General features: G+C 42.1%; 1 protein-coding gene across 3 annotated transcripts in view; it reads left to right on the forward strand.

Annotated features, from left to right (window-relative positions):
- The window catches only part of GLB1 (galactosidase beta 1), a gene marked incomplete at its 5' end in the record, with an annotated part of 101,119 nt that overhangs the window by 49,228 nt on the left and 34,978 nt on the right, over positions 1 to 16,913 (forward strand). For all 3 annotated transcript variants that reach the window (XM_079712048.1, XM_079712050.1, XM_079712049.1), the window contains 2 exons: positions 12,109 to 12,183; positions 14,911 to 15,000. In XM_079712048.1, coding sequence (XP_079568174.1) covers positions 12,109 to 12,183; positions 14,911 to 15,000 — 165 coding nt within the window. The remainder of the gene's footprint in view (positions 1 to 12,108; positions 12,184 to 14,910; positions 15,001 to 16,913) is intronic.

A 16,913-nucleotide genomic window follows, 5' to 3' on the forward strand; every position in this document is an offset into this window, starting at 1 on the left:
AGGTATTATAAGTAATTTAGAGCTGATGTGAAATATATGAGAGAATGTGCACGGAACATATGCAGATGTACTCAAGTCCCTTGAGCTTCCTGGAATGTTGGTATCTGTGGGGGTCCTGAAATCAATACTTTGCAGATACAGAGGGACGACTTGTATACCACAGTTTGTTTATCTATTCAGCTCATTCATCTCTTGATGGACACTTGGGTTGTTTCCATCTTTTGGCTATTTTGAATGATACTACATTGAACATTGGGGCACAAGTATCTGTTCAAGTCCCTGCTTTTGATTCCTTTGGGTATATACCTCTCAGTGCTGTTGCTGGCAGGTTTATTTTTAGAATCATTTACCTTCTGAAATAATGAGTTTTTCTATGCTTAACATAGAAAAACAATCCAAGTCAAATTTAAAAGCAGATATTTACATGTGCTTTTCTTGCACAAAACATCATCTAATCTTTGGCCTCATCATAACCTCACGTCTTTATTCTCCCATATATTTAGCTACTTCTTTCTGCCCCTTCCCCCAACCCCTGCAACCCCTCACATTTTCTTGATCTTCACTGGCTCTTAGGATTGATGGCTGTTAGGGTCTTTCACCATCACCCTCCATAGCCCTCTCTGCTGCTGTTCAAGGGCACCTGCTCCACAATCCACTGGCCTGGACCATTCTGCTGTCACACTCTGGCCCTGAAACCAGGCAGGAGGACTGTGAACTTCAGTGTGGACTGGCTGGAACAGGAATTTGTACTTCCAACCTCAACTGGACCTTTAATTACCTGCACTTCTCTATTTACATCCTGGTCTCTTCTCCCCCTCTAGTGGGAACCAACACTGCCATGCTTTCTCCTTAAGGTATAGGTGATGCTATCTCCTCCTTCACCAAGAACATTAATGCTGCTGAATACATCATGTGACATAGTCAGATATACATTTCAGAAAGGGTACTGAGTGAGGCACCAAAAGCGAATGTATATTTAAATGAGTAAAAAAAAAAATCATTACACACTTACCGTTACCAGGGGATAAGTGGGGGGAGAGATAAATTGGGAGATTGGGATTGACATATACCCACTACAGTATATAAAATAGATAACCTGCTGTGTGGCACAGGGAACTCTACTCATTACTCTGTAATGGCCTATATGGGAAAAGAATCTAAAAAGAAAAAAGAGTAGATATATGTATATGTATAACTGATTCACTTTTCTGTACACCTGAAATTAACACAATATTAATCAACTATACCCCAATAAAAATTGTTTAAAAATCATTACAAATTAAAAAAAATTTTTAATTAAAATAATTGCAGGGCTTCCCTGGTGGCGCAGTGGTTGAGAGTCCACCTGCCGATGCAGGGGACACGGGTTCGTGCCCTGGTCCGGGAAGATCCCATATGCCGTGGAGCGGCTAGGCCCGTGAGCCATGGCCGCTGAGCCTGCACATCCGGAGCCTGTGCTCCGCAACGGGAGAGACCACAACAGTGAGAGGCCCGCATACTGCAAAAAAAAAAAAAAAAAATTGCAAACATCACAAAACTTAAAAACATATTTTGGCTTTATTAACTGAAACACCTCTGCCATCCTTCTTTCCTTATATTCTTTTGGCTGCATGCTGTTTTATTGTCTCTTCGGAAGACAACAATGTTTGTAATCTTCTCTAGAGAGACTGACAGTCTTTCTCAAGTGTGACTGATTGAAATTTGTTTTTTAGTATTGATAGTTTAGAAAAACAGGAAAGCTTCACATTTTGTTACTGATAGCATTATATGAATATTTAGGATTGTTATCTAAACTGGGGAGATCTCTCTCAAATTCTTTCATGCATGAGCTGTAATATTTAGAAGACATTTCTATAGACAGGTCCTGGCCCCATAACATTTTTTTTTTAACATCTTTATTGGAGTGTAACTGCTTTACAATGGTGTGTTAGTTTCTGCTTTATAACAAAGTGAATCAGTTATACATATACATATATCCCCATATCTCTTCCCTCTTGCATCTCCCTCCCTCCCACCCTCCCTATCCCACCCCTCTAGGTGGTCACAAAGCACCGAGCTGATCACCCTGTGCTATGCGGCTGCTTCCCACTAGCTATCTGTTTTACATTTGGTAGTGTATATATGTCCATGCCACTCTCTTACTTTGTCCCATCTTACCCTTCCCCCTCCCTGTGTCCTCAAGTCCATTCTCTAGTAGGTCTGCGTCTTTATTCCCGTCTTGCCCCTAGGTTCTTCATGACCATTTTTTTTGTTTGTTTTTTAGATTCCATGTAAATGTGTTAGCATACGGTATTTGTTTTTCTCTTTCTGACTTACTTCACTCTGTATGACAGACTCTAGGTCCATCCACCTCACTACAAATAACTCAATTTCGTTTCTTTTAATGGCTGAGTAATATTCCATTGTATATATGTGCCACATCTTCTTTATCCATTCATCTGCTGATGGACACTTATGTTGCTTCCATGTCCTGGCTATTGTAAATAGAGCTGCAATGAACATTGTGGTACATGACTCTTTTTGAATTATGGTTTTCTCAGGGTATATGCCCAATAGTGGGATTGCTGGGTCATATGGTAACTCTATTTTTAGTTTTTTAAGGAACCTCCATACTGTTCTCCATAGTGTCTGTATCAATTTACATTCCCACCAACAGTGCAAGAGGGTTCCCTTTTCTCCACACTCTTTCCAGCATTTATTGTTTGTAGATTTTTTGATGATCTGGCCCCATAACATTTTAAACCCTGTTTCCCCTCCACAACCCACATATTTCTGGAGCTGGATGCCTTAGAGCACAATCATATTGCGAATCAGCATAATCTGTTAGCAATAATTTACCTACTCATAGGAGTGACAGTGAACCTTGTAAATATATTCTACGCCCAAATTAAATAAATCCCCACCTCAACTCTCGTTTGGTTGAATCTCAAAGATGCCTGTAGCCACTCTAAAGCCTCCTGGCCCAAGAGGATGTTTAACACAGGAAAGCTGGCACAGAAAAAGGCGAGGGTCTTAGCCTTTTGTGATTAAATTGCATTACTTCTGCAAATTTTACAAAAACCTATAACCATGAGAACGCACTGCTAGGACCCTCCCTTGGGGCACTTCTGGCTGCAGAAGATGAGTTCAGCAGCTGCTGCAGTAACCTAGGAATTAGATGATGGCAGGGCCAACGGGGAGTGGAGAGGAAGCAGTTGATTTGAAAAATATTCAGGAGGTAAAACTGATGGAATTTGGCAACTGGCTGAATGCCGGTGTGAGGGAGAATGAGGAGTCATTGATTTGTCCAGGTTACAACCTTGGTTGGATAACTAGATTGGTATTGGGGTCAGCAGCTAACATAGAGGGTTGCAGAGAAGGCACAGGTGGGAAGGGGGAGGGAGAAGCAAGTTGAGCTCAGGATGCCTCTGAGGACATCCAGGTGGAGGTGTCTGTCTGGCAAGCACCTCACTTAAGAGTGAGAAGCTCCAAGAAGAATCCGTTAGGCACAGATTCTGCAGTCATTGTGGAGGTGGAGGCTGAAGTCCAGGAGAGGTTGAGATTGAAGCTGAGTGAGAAGGGCAGCGGGCCAAGCAAAAGACAAACCCAGAGGATCCCAAGCATTTAACCAGTGGCCACAGTAAAATGAACCCATGAAGGAGACAGAGCCTTCAGAAATTAATGTAATTCAGTAGCTTATGAGAGATTGCAGCTTAAGATGTGGTCATCTTTCCCCACTTCTCTTTTTTGATATTTCAGGTTTGGAAGAGAGAAATGAATGACTTTAAAAGTGAGCTCTTTCTTTTGAGCCTCTGTAGATGTTCACTTCAATGGTTTGTTAGATGGTATTCAAAGTATTTGTCTGCATCGAGGAAAAGAAATGGGATCATAAATACCCCCATATATAGCTCTTCCTGCCTCTTTCCTTCACCAAAGACTTAAAAAGTCGAATGGGTCTCTTCTTTAGCTCATCTCAAGAGTAAGCTGGATGGAGATGGACAGTCTGTTTCACTGACATGGACTCCTAGAGATGGGAATTTCCCAACAGGCTGCACAAGCTTGTGCTCAGCGGTGAAGACTCCAGGCAGCCCTTGCACAGGACTCTTCAAGGCGTGACAAAGCTCGTGACAGGGCTTCCCTGGTGGCGCAGTGGTTGAGAGTCAGCCTGCCGATGCAGGGGACACGGGTTCGTTCCCCGGTCTGGGAAGATCCCACATGCCGCAGAGTGGCTGGGCCCGTGAGCCATGGCCACTGGGCCTGCGCGTCCGGAGCCTGTGCTCTGCAATGGGAGAGGCCACAACAGTGAGAGGCCCGTGTACCGCAAAAAAAAAAAAAAAAAAAAGCTCGTGACATTTGCATTTTTAAATGTATTCTCTTTGGTGTGGGTAAAACTCAACCAGACGTGGTTAACACCTTGACCTCGAGGATGAAGCATAATACTATAGGGTAGCGCCCTCCTCCTTGGTAGCAATTCCTCAGAGGGGCAGTGGTGAGTTTATTTTTGTATGCTTTTGAATGAATTTCAGACCGATTTTTAAAAGAGTTTTGTTCCAGTTCTTCATAGGGACTCCATCAAAGGTGAGTCCAGCTGACTTTCTGAAGATGGGTCATTCTGCAGAAATTAAGTTGTAGTTGAGGACCTTGATGACTGGAGGGGATCTCGGAATTCCATGAGGGTGGTAGTGAGGCTGGGCGGGGACTGGACATGAGAGAATGGCCATCATGATTTTCAGTACTCCAGAAGCTTAATGAAGTTTGAAACTTGACCCAGGACCAGTCTATACTGGCTGATTGATTGTCCTTCTTGGTTTATGGCTGGAATGACATTAGCTCAGTGGGTAGACACAGCTGTCTCTTGATGATCCATGTTGCTGGTGGACACAGTGTTTATGTCTGATAATTAAGGAGTTCGATGTGAATATTACTTAATGAATGTTAGTCTTTTTTTTAATTTATTGAAGTATAGTTGATTTACAACGTTGTGTTAATTTCTGCTACAGCAGAAGTGACTCAGTTATACATATATACATATATATATATATTCTTTTTCATATTCTTTTCCATTACGGTTTATCACAAGATATTGAATATAGTTCCCTGTGCTATACAGTAGGACCTTGTTGTTTATCCTTCCTATATATAATAGTTTGCATCTGCTAATCCAAATAGATAGTCTTTTAAAGCATCACCTGTACTCTTGTGGCATTAGTCTATTCATTTCCTACAGACCTGGCTTTTCTAGTCTGTCTTCCAGAGTGGTTTCTCTGAAATGCTGATCTCGTCAGGATGCCTTCCATGACTCTGCCCCTGTTTTCATCAAGCCTCATCTTTCAATTCTCCCCTTTTTTTCTGTACCACTTTAAAAATATCGAAGCGTGGTTAATTTACAATGTTGTGTCAGGTTCGGGGTGTACAGCAAAGTGATTCAGTACTTCTTCATTCTTTTTCAGATTCTTTTCCATTATAGGTTATTACAAGATATTGAATATAGTTCCCTGTGCTATTCAATTCTCACTTTCTTGTATGTGAGTCTCTAGCCTTAAAATGAAGGTGCATAAAATTCTAGAATTTTACAGGAGGTGCAGTTTACAACTGCTGGCCTCTGCACACACTGGTCCCTCTGCCCTGATCCATCTGGAAAATGAGGACACATCTCATTACCTTCTCTGGGGTTTGTCTTTGATCGTCTCTGAAGATTTAGTCACACTTTGTTTTCTGTCACCACATTATACTGTGGAACTCTTGAAGACACAACTTCTCTTAGGTTGCTGATATAACTTGTTTATACGTTCTCACTCTGGACTAGGGGCTGTTATTATCCTTAGTCCCAAGCATAAGACCTGACACAAAGTACTTTCCTTTTTTTTTGCCGTGGCTTGTGGGATCTTAATTCCCTGACCAGGGACTGAACCCGGGCCCTGGCAGTAAAAGCGTGGAGTCCTAAACTCTGGCCAGGGAATTTCCCGAAGTACTTCCTAAGAGCTTGTTAGATAAATGAATGAAAACATTAGAGATCTTGGGAAAAGAAAAGTTGGTCACCATTGAATCTATTGGATTACACTGGGAAAAGAGCAGCTTCCCATGTTGAATTTGTCCATCTAAACAGGTAGGATAAGAAGCAGTATTTATGACTGCTCTTATAACTATGATTAAAGGGCTTCCCTGGTGGCGCAGTGGTTGAGAGTCCACCTGCCGATGCAGGGGACATGGGTTCGTGCCCTGGTCTGGGAAGATCCCACATGCCGCGGCGCGGCTGGGCCCGTGAGCCATGGCCGCTGGGCCTGCGCGTCCGGAGCCTGTGCTCCGCGGCGGGAGAGGCCACAGCAGTGAGAGGCCCGGGTACCGCAAAAAAAAAAAAAAAAAAAAAAACTATGATTAAAGTACAAATTACTATGGAGAAATAAAGGTTCAGAAGTATAATATTTTGGCATATTTGTCTATTTCTTTTCTGACATATTAATCAGTTGGACAGATTAGGATTTTGCTGTATGATAATCAATGAAAACTCACTATAATTTTTTTTTTAAAGACAGAAGATTGTGGCAAGTGGAATAGACACATGGAGGCTTAATAATGAGAATATAATGAGCTCATACCACTGATTAAAAATTCAAGATCCAATTAGATAATTGGGCAAAAGACATAAACAAGTATAGACATTTGGTGAAAGCTTTGGCATACACTATATTAAGAATCATATAAAATGCTTATATCATTTGACCTACTGACCCCTTACTTGGAACTTTATTTTTAAAAAATTCTGAACATGGAAAATGCTATAGACATGAAGTTGTTCATTGCAATATTATTTATAATATCAAAAATTGGAAAGAATTCAACTCCTAATATTGAAAGGTTATGGTTATGTAAACCATACATAACCATATGTAAATTCTGTCATATCTGTTTGACTGTAATATGCAAGTAAATAAAATTATTGTTACTATTTGGTCATGTCAAAAGTGCTTTTGGTAAGTGGCAGTAGCAAATTACAAAATTACCTCCTATCTTTATGTATGCATAAGTGGGGAGGGGGTATAGGAGGAAAACTAGAAGAGAGAAGGTTTTGTGGGATTTTTTGGTTTTGGAATTATGGGGTAAGACACTTTCTACTCCATTATTGTTCAGCAAAAAAGGAGTCAAGATGGAGCTGTAGAAACAACACTAGACTTGGAGTCAAAGTCCCAGCTCCCTCCCTTGCTCTCTTTAAAATCTTGAGCAAGTTCCTCAGTCTCAGCTCTAAAAAGGAAATATAATAACTAGCTATGAAGGTCTTTGTGAGTAGTAAATAAGATGAGAGAACTGGCTGAATGTAGGTTGAATAAAGGTGTCTGTGCGGTGACTTTTTCTTCCAATGTGGTAGAGGGATTGCAGTCCTGGCTATATTGGAATCCACCTTGACTTCAGGAGTTAGATGTGCCATGGTCACTACCATGTGCAGTGTATAGGGGACCTCAGAAAATGAATTGTACAGCTGTCAGGTCTCCTCTGTGGATTTGTGTTTACTTATTTTACTGACCAGAATGGGGGTGGGGGGGAATGGGGTGGGTCAGCTTACAAAGAAGAAAGAATGTGGTCTAGACTTCAGGGAAAGCTGGGAAGAGAGATCTTACATCTTACTCTAAGATTAGCAGTAACTCTGGCCTCACATTCATGTTACTATGAGTCATGAAGATCATTTTTAATATGATCTTTAAAAATTTTTCACAGAAATATAGACTCATAGAATATTAGAAATACAAAGGGTTCCCAGTTCAAGATGGCTGTCTGTCTACATATTTGTCTCTTCTCCCTTCCAAAATGTTACTAAATGATAAAAAAGGATTTTTTTTTTTCTAATGAAGCCAGCAAGAGGGGAGCTGTCCATGCATGAGAGATTTCAACGGATTTCTGGGAAACAAAAATAGGTGGAGCAATGGTGACTGAAGAAGTAGGATGAGAACATCTAGGTTCCCAGTGATGATGGAAAGGGGGTTATAGGAACAGGGAACAGGGGGAGATCGGCCTTAAAGAACCCTGGAGAGCCAGGGCCCTGGAAATGCAGGCATGGAAATGAAAGGGTGGAAATGAAAAGGAAAGGAAAGGAAAAGGATGAAAATGAAAGCTGAAAATGGGAAGGCTGATGAAACTCTACATATTTCCTGTCATGTCCTTCACTTCTTCACCCCACTTTGAAATAGACTATCCATCAAGGAAGCATCTTTCTATCAGTTAGAAAATCAGGGCTTCCCTGGTAGCACAGTGGTTAAGAATCCGCCTGCCAATGCAGGAGACATGGGTTCGAGCCCTGGTCCGGGAAGATCCCACATGCCGCGGAGCAACTAAGCCCGTGCGCCACTACTGAGCCTGCGCTCTAGAGCCCACGAGCCACAACTACTGAGCCCACATGCCACAACTACTGAAGCCCGTGTGCCTAGAGCCTGTGCTCCGCAACAAGAGAAGCCACCCCAATGAGAAGCCCGCGCACCGCAACGAAGAGTAGCCCCTGCTTGCCACAACTAGAGAAAGCCCGCACACAGCAACAAAGACCCAACACAGCCAAAAATAAATAAATAAAATAAATAAATTTATTAAAAAAAAAAAAAGAAAATCAGAGGATTTTTTTTTTGAAAAAAAAAAAAAAGAACAGCCCCAGAGCAAAGACCCCATATATTATGTCTGACTCCCTGCCAAGTCACCCTAAAACAAAGCTCCCAACTGCACAAGCCTGGCGCCTGTACACAGAGCAAGACTGGCAGAGAAAAGCTGAGTGTGCACATGCTAGTGCATTCATCTGCATTACCGTTAAATATGAATAGACAACTGAGGATGACGGCCAGATGTTTGAGCACATCCGTAAAACCTGCAAAGAGAAAGAGAAAGACCAAGATGAAATAAACAGAAAAATAACCCTAAAGGCAACAGAATTCAGGAGACAGGAGAGATCTTAAACAAAACAAAGCAAACTTTCTCAAATGTGTATCCTTTAGAGAGATTTGAGAAGATATTGCATCCATAAAATAAGAACAGGATACTTTGATAAAGGAGACCAAGAAAAAGTTATTGGAAATTAAAAATAATATCCTAGAAATTAGAACCAGAAGACAGAGATGGAAACAAGAGAGGATATATGAGACATACAGAGGAAGAATCTAGGATGTGCAGGTTACTTACAAGGAAGGGGAAAATAAATGGAGAAAAAGAAAACATCAAAGAAACAGTACAGATTTTTTTTCCAAAACAGAAAAGGATATCTGAGTTGCCTAGCATAATGAATGTAAAAAACATATGTATCCAGACACATCCTTATAAAAATTTAGGACATACAAGGATAAACAGCCTACAGCTTCTAGAGAGAAAAAGCTGGTCACCTTTTTCAGGAATGAGCCTGGCATGAGCCACACCAGGTGATAGAGGACACAGAACAGTACCCTTGTCATTCTAAGGGAAAATGGTTTTCAATATAGAATTCTATACTCATCCAAATTATTAATTAAATGTGACATATTCAGACATTGCAAAGATTCAGGAAGTTTACCTCCCATGTACCAGTCCTTAGGAAGTTACTTGAGATTTCTCTAGTGAAATGAGGAAGTCATGAGAGTCTAGAAACAGGAGGGAAAAGCCAGAAGAATAATGAAGGTAAATCCTGGACTCTCAGGGAATTTACTGGTGGTCCAGTGGTTAGGACTTGGCGCTTTCAATGCTGTGGGCCCAGGTTCAATCCCTGGTGAGGGAATCAAGATACCACAAGCCATGCGGTGGGGCAATAAATAAATAAATAAATAAATAAATAAATAAAATATAAAAGTTTAAAAAAAATCCTTGACTCTCAAGCCTTGGAGCAGGAAGACTGAGGGTTCCAGTAGGAAGTTTTCTGCGGGGGGGAAAGAGTGGTGGGAGAAGCTTGATACCATCTCTGAAAATTTGGAACAACCTAAAGAGGTGTTAACCTAACGGCAGACAGGAAAAAAGAAAGCAATTAGAAACCCCAGGGAAAAGAAGAGAAAAAAATCATCTACAAGGAGAGAGAACATACCATCCCAGTACATATCCGCCACTTAGCTGTGCAGAGAGCAATATTTATATAATTATAATAATGTGAGCATTGGTGACTTTTTTTTTTTTTTTTTTTTTTTTTGGTTGTGTTGGGTCTTCGTTGCTGCATGCAGGCTTTCTTTTTAGTTGCAGCGAGCAGGGGCTACTCTTTGTTGTGGTGCACAGGCCTCTTATTAAGGTGGCTTCTCTTGTTTCAGAGCACAGGCTCTAGGTGCAAGGGCTTCAGTAGTTGTGGCACATGGGCTCAGTAGTTGTGGCTTACGGGCTCTAGAGCACAAGCTCGGTAGTTGTGGCACACGGGCTTAGTTGCTCCGTGGCATGTGGGATCTTCCTGGACCAGGGCTTGAACCCATGTCCCCTGCATTGGCAGGCGGATTCTTAACCACTGCACCACCAGGGAAGCCCTGATTTTTAATTTAGAGTCAATGTACACTTGAAGGGAGGACTTATGGCTATAGACTAGACTTTAACCTTGACAATGTAAAAAGTACAGTTGATGGTTTGGAGGTGGGAGTGGAGAGGAGAGCTCAGCAAAGCATGCAAATAGCCTTATCTTTAAATGTGTGGACACAAGGGATGTCTTAGTTGGTTAGAACTGAGATATAAAGGTATATGATATTATTTAAAGCTACAAACGTAACCAGTAGAGAAAGTGAAAATGACATAACCACATTGGTAAGAAAGGGAGATACCCAGAAGAGTACAGCTGAGCTAAATCCCATGTATTAAAGAAATCAATAATCATGCTTTAAATTGACTGAACAAGAAATAGCAGATGAGTATATTATTTAGAGACTAAAAGAAGCAAAAATTGGAAGAATTAAATGATTTTAAAATGGTTTCCTCTGAAGAACAGAACTAAGAGAATAGTGAATCAGGAGACTATTGCTTTTTACTATAGCAGTGTTTTATTCTCTTCTTTTTTATTACTTTTAAAAAGGGAAGCAGAGAGAGCAAGAGAGAGGAAGGAAGGGAGGAAGGAAGGTAGAAAGGAAGCAAGGGAGAAAGGAGGAAAGAAAGAACTGTAAGGATCCTGACAAATCAGAATACAACCTACTTGGAGATTCCAGGTGGACATACACTTTTTTTTTTTTTTTTTTTTTTTTTTTTGTGGTACGCGGGCCTCTCACTGTTGTGGCCTCTCCCGTTGCGGAGCACAGGCTCCGGATGCGCAGGCTCAGCAGCCATGGCTCACGGGCCCAGCTGCTCCGCGGCATATGGGATCCTCCCAGACCGGGGCACGAACCCGTATCCCCTGCATCGGCAGGCGGACTCTCAACCACTGCGCCACCAGGGAGGCCCATGACATACACATTTTTAAGACCTGGGAATTACACCCATACCTTCTGATGTTAATAGAAACTGTGTGTGTGACTCTGTGTGTGTACATATTTAATAAGGTTTTATTTTCTAAATTTTTTTATTTAAAAATAATTTCAAGCTTACAGAAAAGTTTCAAGACTAAGAATATTACAAAGAACACTTGTATATTCCACACCCAGATTCACCCCTGTCAACATTTCACTCTATTTGCGTCATCATTTGCCCCTTGTCAAGCCCGTGTGTTTCCTAAACCTCTGGAGGGTTGCAGACATCAGGACCCTTTACCCCTAAATACTTGAGTGTGTATTTTGTAAGAATAAGCAGGAATATGCTCTTATATAACCACAGCAAATTTAACATTGACACAAAACTTTAATCTACCAACGAGATTTAATCTGCAAATACAATCTTTTCCTACTATAAACTCCCTCCCTTCAGAGTCCGTTTTACCATGTACCTTTTTCCTTTTCTCCTCCACTTCAGTCTTCTGCTGTCACCGTTATTCTCTCTACTTGTTTTTGCTTTCGGTTTGAAGTCTTTTGTTCTATAATTATTTGAATGATTCCTGGAGCTTAAAGAAAAGACATACAAAGATATATACTTAGATTCTGTTTTGGGGAGAGTTTTTGGTTCCTTTGCCTTTCCAAAAATCACTGGCACTGTTGTTTGACTCTTTGACCCTCCTTTTGAAACATGAATTGTATAGATATGTTTCTGAGAGTTTAACGGCTGTTTTTCTTTTCTCTCTTTTTCCACTCTGGTTTGTAGTTTGAAAAAGTACCGGAAGGCCCTATCCCTCCATCCACACCGAAGTTTGCATATGGAAAAGTTGGTCTGAAAAAGGTAAGGAAAAAAAAATGACAGAAACATTGAGAGTGAGGAAGTGGAATTCAGCAGTCGTGAGTGAAAGTGTTATGCTGGGGAATCGGTTCGTTATTTTTCTGTGAACTTGTTTCCTGTGAGACTGATGGGGTGGATGATGTTTCTGGGAAAACGGAGACACGGGAGGTGAGAGACTCTGTGTGCATGTTGACAGGGTGAGCACGTGGGGCACGAGCGGGCATTCTTAGATCATTTTGGTGCCATTATCCATGTCAAAAGCAGCACTAGGAGCCCTTGTGGGAATAACGTGCACCTTATTGTTATGGCTGATGGTGTTCTTTTCTATAATTCATCTTTCTCAAAGGGGGTTCTCAAAAGCCACAGGCATTAACCCTCAATTATACACTCCCCTCCATCTCAAAATTATGTCCTCGTGGCTTGTGGCTTATATGGTAATTGGGACATCAGGGGGGAAAGCTAGAAGTGGATCATAAATATGAGTGAAGACCATTTTATTCTAGGGAAAGAAGCGAGGTTTCATTTGATAGAAGTGACGTAAGCCCAAATCAATTTGTTTTGACCATCTGTGTCTTCAGGTTTTCCCCTCTGATAATCCCTAACTCCTACATGGGTTAACTCACAAGGAAAAAACAGTTACATATTTCTTACGAATCTTGATAATTCTAAAATAGCATCATAAGTTTTTATCTTTAAGCAAAATACCAAACATGATTGTATAATTTTTCCATTCGTGAAGCCCTTTGATGTATTATTGGTTGGTTGAACTCTTGTAACATTTTCCACCTAGTGTCGGACAGGTGTGTTATGATCTACAAAGAATGTGGTCTCTCTGCCTGATAGGAATCTTGCTTTAGATTAACCAAACTTTAATCACACTTGTAAAGGGAGTATCTTCTACTTGTTCATTGCAACTGCTACTTAAGGAAAGGGTTGGTTTGTGTCTTTTTAAAATTTTTTTTAATTTTTGGCTGTGCTGGGTCTTCATTGATGCGCGTGGGCTTTCTCTAGTTGTGGCAAGCAGGGGCTACTCTTCGTTGCGGAGCATGACCTTCTCATTGTGGTGGCTTCTCTTGTTGCGGAGCACGGGCTCTAGGGTGCATGGGCTTCAGTAGTTGTGGTGCATGGGCTTAGTTGCTCCGCGGCATGTGGGGTCTTCCCGACCTGTGTCCCCCGCACTGGCAGGCGATTCTTTTTTTTTTTTTTTTTTTTTGCGGTACGCGGGCCTCTCACTGTTGTGGCCTCTCCCATTGCGGAGCACAGGCTCCGGATGCGCAGGCTCAGTGGCCATGGATCACGGGCCCAGCCGCTCCGCGGCATGTGGGATCTTCCCGGACCGGGGCATGAACCCATGTCCCCTGCATCGGCAGGCAGACTCTCAACCACTGCGCCACCAGGGAAGCCCTTGGCAGGCGATTCTTAACCACAGTGCCACCAGGGAAGTCCCGGTTTATGTCTTTATAGAGCTGTGAAAATTTTATTTTTATGCAACAGAAAATAACTGCAAATGTTTCAAACAACAACATTGCTAAAACATAGCTACCTTAGTACCAGAGCACATTTTGTTTACCAGGAAGGAAAATTGTGAGACCAGAAACTAAATATATACAATTGAAGATAGCAAATCGGCATATAACTAAATGAAGTTTAAGTAGAACATAGTTATATAGGATAAAAGCTTTCACCATGAGTTGAGTTCCTTTAGTTGTCCAAGTGGGAAAGCACCCACTCATCTGAATTGGGGCTGTACTTAAGACTCTTTTCGGGCTTCCCTGGTGGCGCAGTGGTTGCGAGTCCGCCTGCCGATTCAGGGGACACGGGTTCATGCCCCAGTCCGGGTAGATCCCACATGCCGCGGAGCGGCTGGGCCCGTGGACCATGGCCGCTGAGCCTGCGCGTCCGGAGCCTGTGCTCCGCAACATGAGAGGCCACAACAGTGAGAGCCCCGTGTACCGCAAAAAAAAAAAAAATTCCTGACCAGTATCGTATTAGGGAAAGCCCTGGGTTTGGAGCCAAACCTAACTGCAAATCCTGTCTGCACCTTGATTCAAGTGAGCTGCTCTGAGCCCCGTTTCTTCTTTCCTAAAAAGGGACAGTAATGCCTGCCTTTCCCGGTGTTGTGAGGTTTCAGTGAGGTATGCGGGTAAAGTGATGTCTCCCCTGGAGTTTGGTGAGGCAGCCAGAGCTTATAGCCATTATCATTGTTGTTATTGCATCAGAATAAACACCGTGAGCTGCAAGCATACACAGTCATAAGTATGAATTGAGTGTCTACCTTCTGCTGGCATTGGAGGTAAGCACAGTACAGACCCTGCCCTTAAGGAGCTGACGGTCAGCAAGGACAGCAGTGGTATAAACAACTGGAAAGTGATACAGGCGTGGGAAATGTGCTGCAGACCAATTCAGAGGAGGGCACAGCCGGAGCTACTTCATTGGGAGTGGTGGGAAGGCTTTACGGAGCTTTGGTTTTCATGCATTTTAAGAGCCTTTCATATACAGGAGGTTGTGTTTGCAAATAGCTATGTTTGAAACTATTTTTAAGTTTATCATCTGTTAATTTTCATCCAGGGTTAAGGAATAGATGGAATTGATTGAAGGTGACTGGGGGACAGCACTAAGTAGAATTTGAACCATTTCAATTTATTTAGGGGTTGGTCAATGACGTTATTCTCTACTGTGATTACCAGGGAGGGGTGACAGTGAGTGAATGCTGCTTTTGTTTCTTTTCAGTTAAAGACAGTGGAGGAAGCTCTCGACATTCTGTGTCCCTCTGGACCCGTAAAAAGCGTTTATCCCTTGACATTTATCCAGGTGAAACAGGTAGGCCTTCAAAGGTAATGCTTCACCTTTTTTCTACTTGCAAAAATGTGCTTTCTGCACTGCCTGTTCTGAACACAGAGACCAAAATGGTAAGTATATAAATCAGACCCCACATAAATTAACCATGAATCTCCACGCTCTCTTTAGTTCTAAGTACTACATGGTGAGCTGATCTTTCCTGTGTTTTCCCCCCATTTCTTATTATCAGATAGGTAGTAGCTCAACCTGCTTCAGCATAATTCTGTACAAGCTATAAAATGAGTATATTTAGGACATAATTAATCTTTCTTATAAGGTATCAGAGGAAAACGACTATTTTATTACTCAAAAAAGACAATTATTTGTCCTTAGCTCAAAGGTAGAAGGACTGTGTTCTTAATAGATTAGGTTATTAGAGATTCTTTTTCCTGCTTTTGAAGAGAACAAGAACAGTACATCTTGTGTGTGTGTGTGTGTGTGTGTGTGTGTGTGTGTGTGTGTGTGTTTAATCTCCAGGCCACAGCCCCATCTTTACTGTGAAAGTTTTCCCCAACTTTTTATTTTGGAAAACTTGCCAGAATAGTACAACAAACACCCGTAAAGCTTTCACCTAGATTCACCAAGTGTTAACAGTTACTTCACTTGCTTTATCTTTCTCTGTGTGTATACTCAGTCAACTGCTTTTTTTTTTCCAGCAGTTTGAGGTAGTTGTCAACATCATGACACTTCACCTTTAAATATTACAGCATATATTTTTAAGAAGGACATTTTCCTACACGACTGTAAATAATGATCACCCTTAAGAAATTTAGCATTGGGACTCCCCTGGTGGCACAGTGGTTAAGAATCCGCCTGCCGGGCTTCCCTGGTGGCGCAGTGGTTGAGAGTCCGCCTGCCGATGCAGGGGACACGGGTTCGTGCCCCGGTCCGGGAGGATCCCACATGCTGCGGAGCGGCTGGGCCCGTGAGCCATGGCCGCTGAGCCTGCGCATCCGGAGCCTGTGCTCCACAACGGGAGAGGCCACAGCAGTGAGAGGCCCGCGTACTGCAAAAAAAAAAACAAACAAACAAAAAAAAAAAGAATCCGCCTGCCAATGCAGGGGACACGGGTTCGAGCCCTGGTCCGGGAAGATCCCACATGCCGCGGAGCAACTAAGCCCCCGAGCCACAACTACTGAGCCCGTGTGCCTAGAGCCTGTGCTCCACAACGAGAAGCCACCGCAACGAGGAGTCTGCACACTGCAACAGAGAGTAACCCCAGCTCACCACAACTAGAGGAAGCCCGCGCAGCAACGAAGACCCAACGCAGCCAAAATTTAAAATATAAATAAATAAATAAATTTATTTTTTTAAAAAGAAAGAAATTTAGCATTGATACAATCTTATTATCTAATACACATTCCAAAGTCAGGTAGCCCTGGTCATTCCAATAGTGTCCTTTATAGCTTAACTGTTTTTCAGTCCAGTTTCCAGTTCATGATCACACATTGTCTTCTTTCATCTGAAATGGTTCCTGAGTCTTTTTTTCTTTCTCTCATGACATGGACATGTCTGAAGAGGTCAGCCCAATTTTGTATATGGCCCCTCACTGGTTAGATTCAGTGAAACGTTTTTGGTGCAAACGTGACAGCGGTGATGTGTTCTTCTCAGGGCACCATTTCAGGATGCCCATGAGGTCACTTTTTGCCTTTGGTTCAATGTTCAGTTTGATCACTTAGGATCTCAGCACCGTTTTTGAAATGGAAAGTTATCTCGGCCCTCCTTTCTGACCTCCCAGGGAGATCACCTTCTAGAAGGAATAATAGCACATCTGATCTCACTTTAACATCTTCTGCCTCCAGTTATTATTGTTATACTTGTGATTTCACTCCAACAGCACTGCTTTGTGATAAATAAAAATGACTAATTAAGCTCCCCACCCCACACTTTTTTAT

Source organism: Hyperoodon ampullatus (genome assembly GCF_949752795.1).
Source record: "Hyperoodon ampullatus genome assembly, chromosome: 10".
In the NCBI taxonomy this organism is placed as follows: Eukaryota; Metazoa; Chordata; class Mammalia; order Artiodactyla; family Ziphiidae; genus Hyperoodon; species Hyperoodon ampullatus.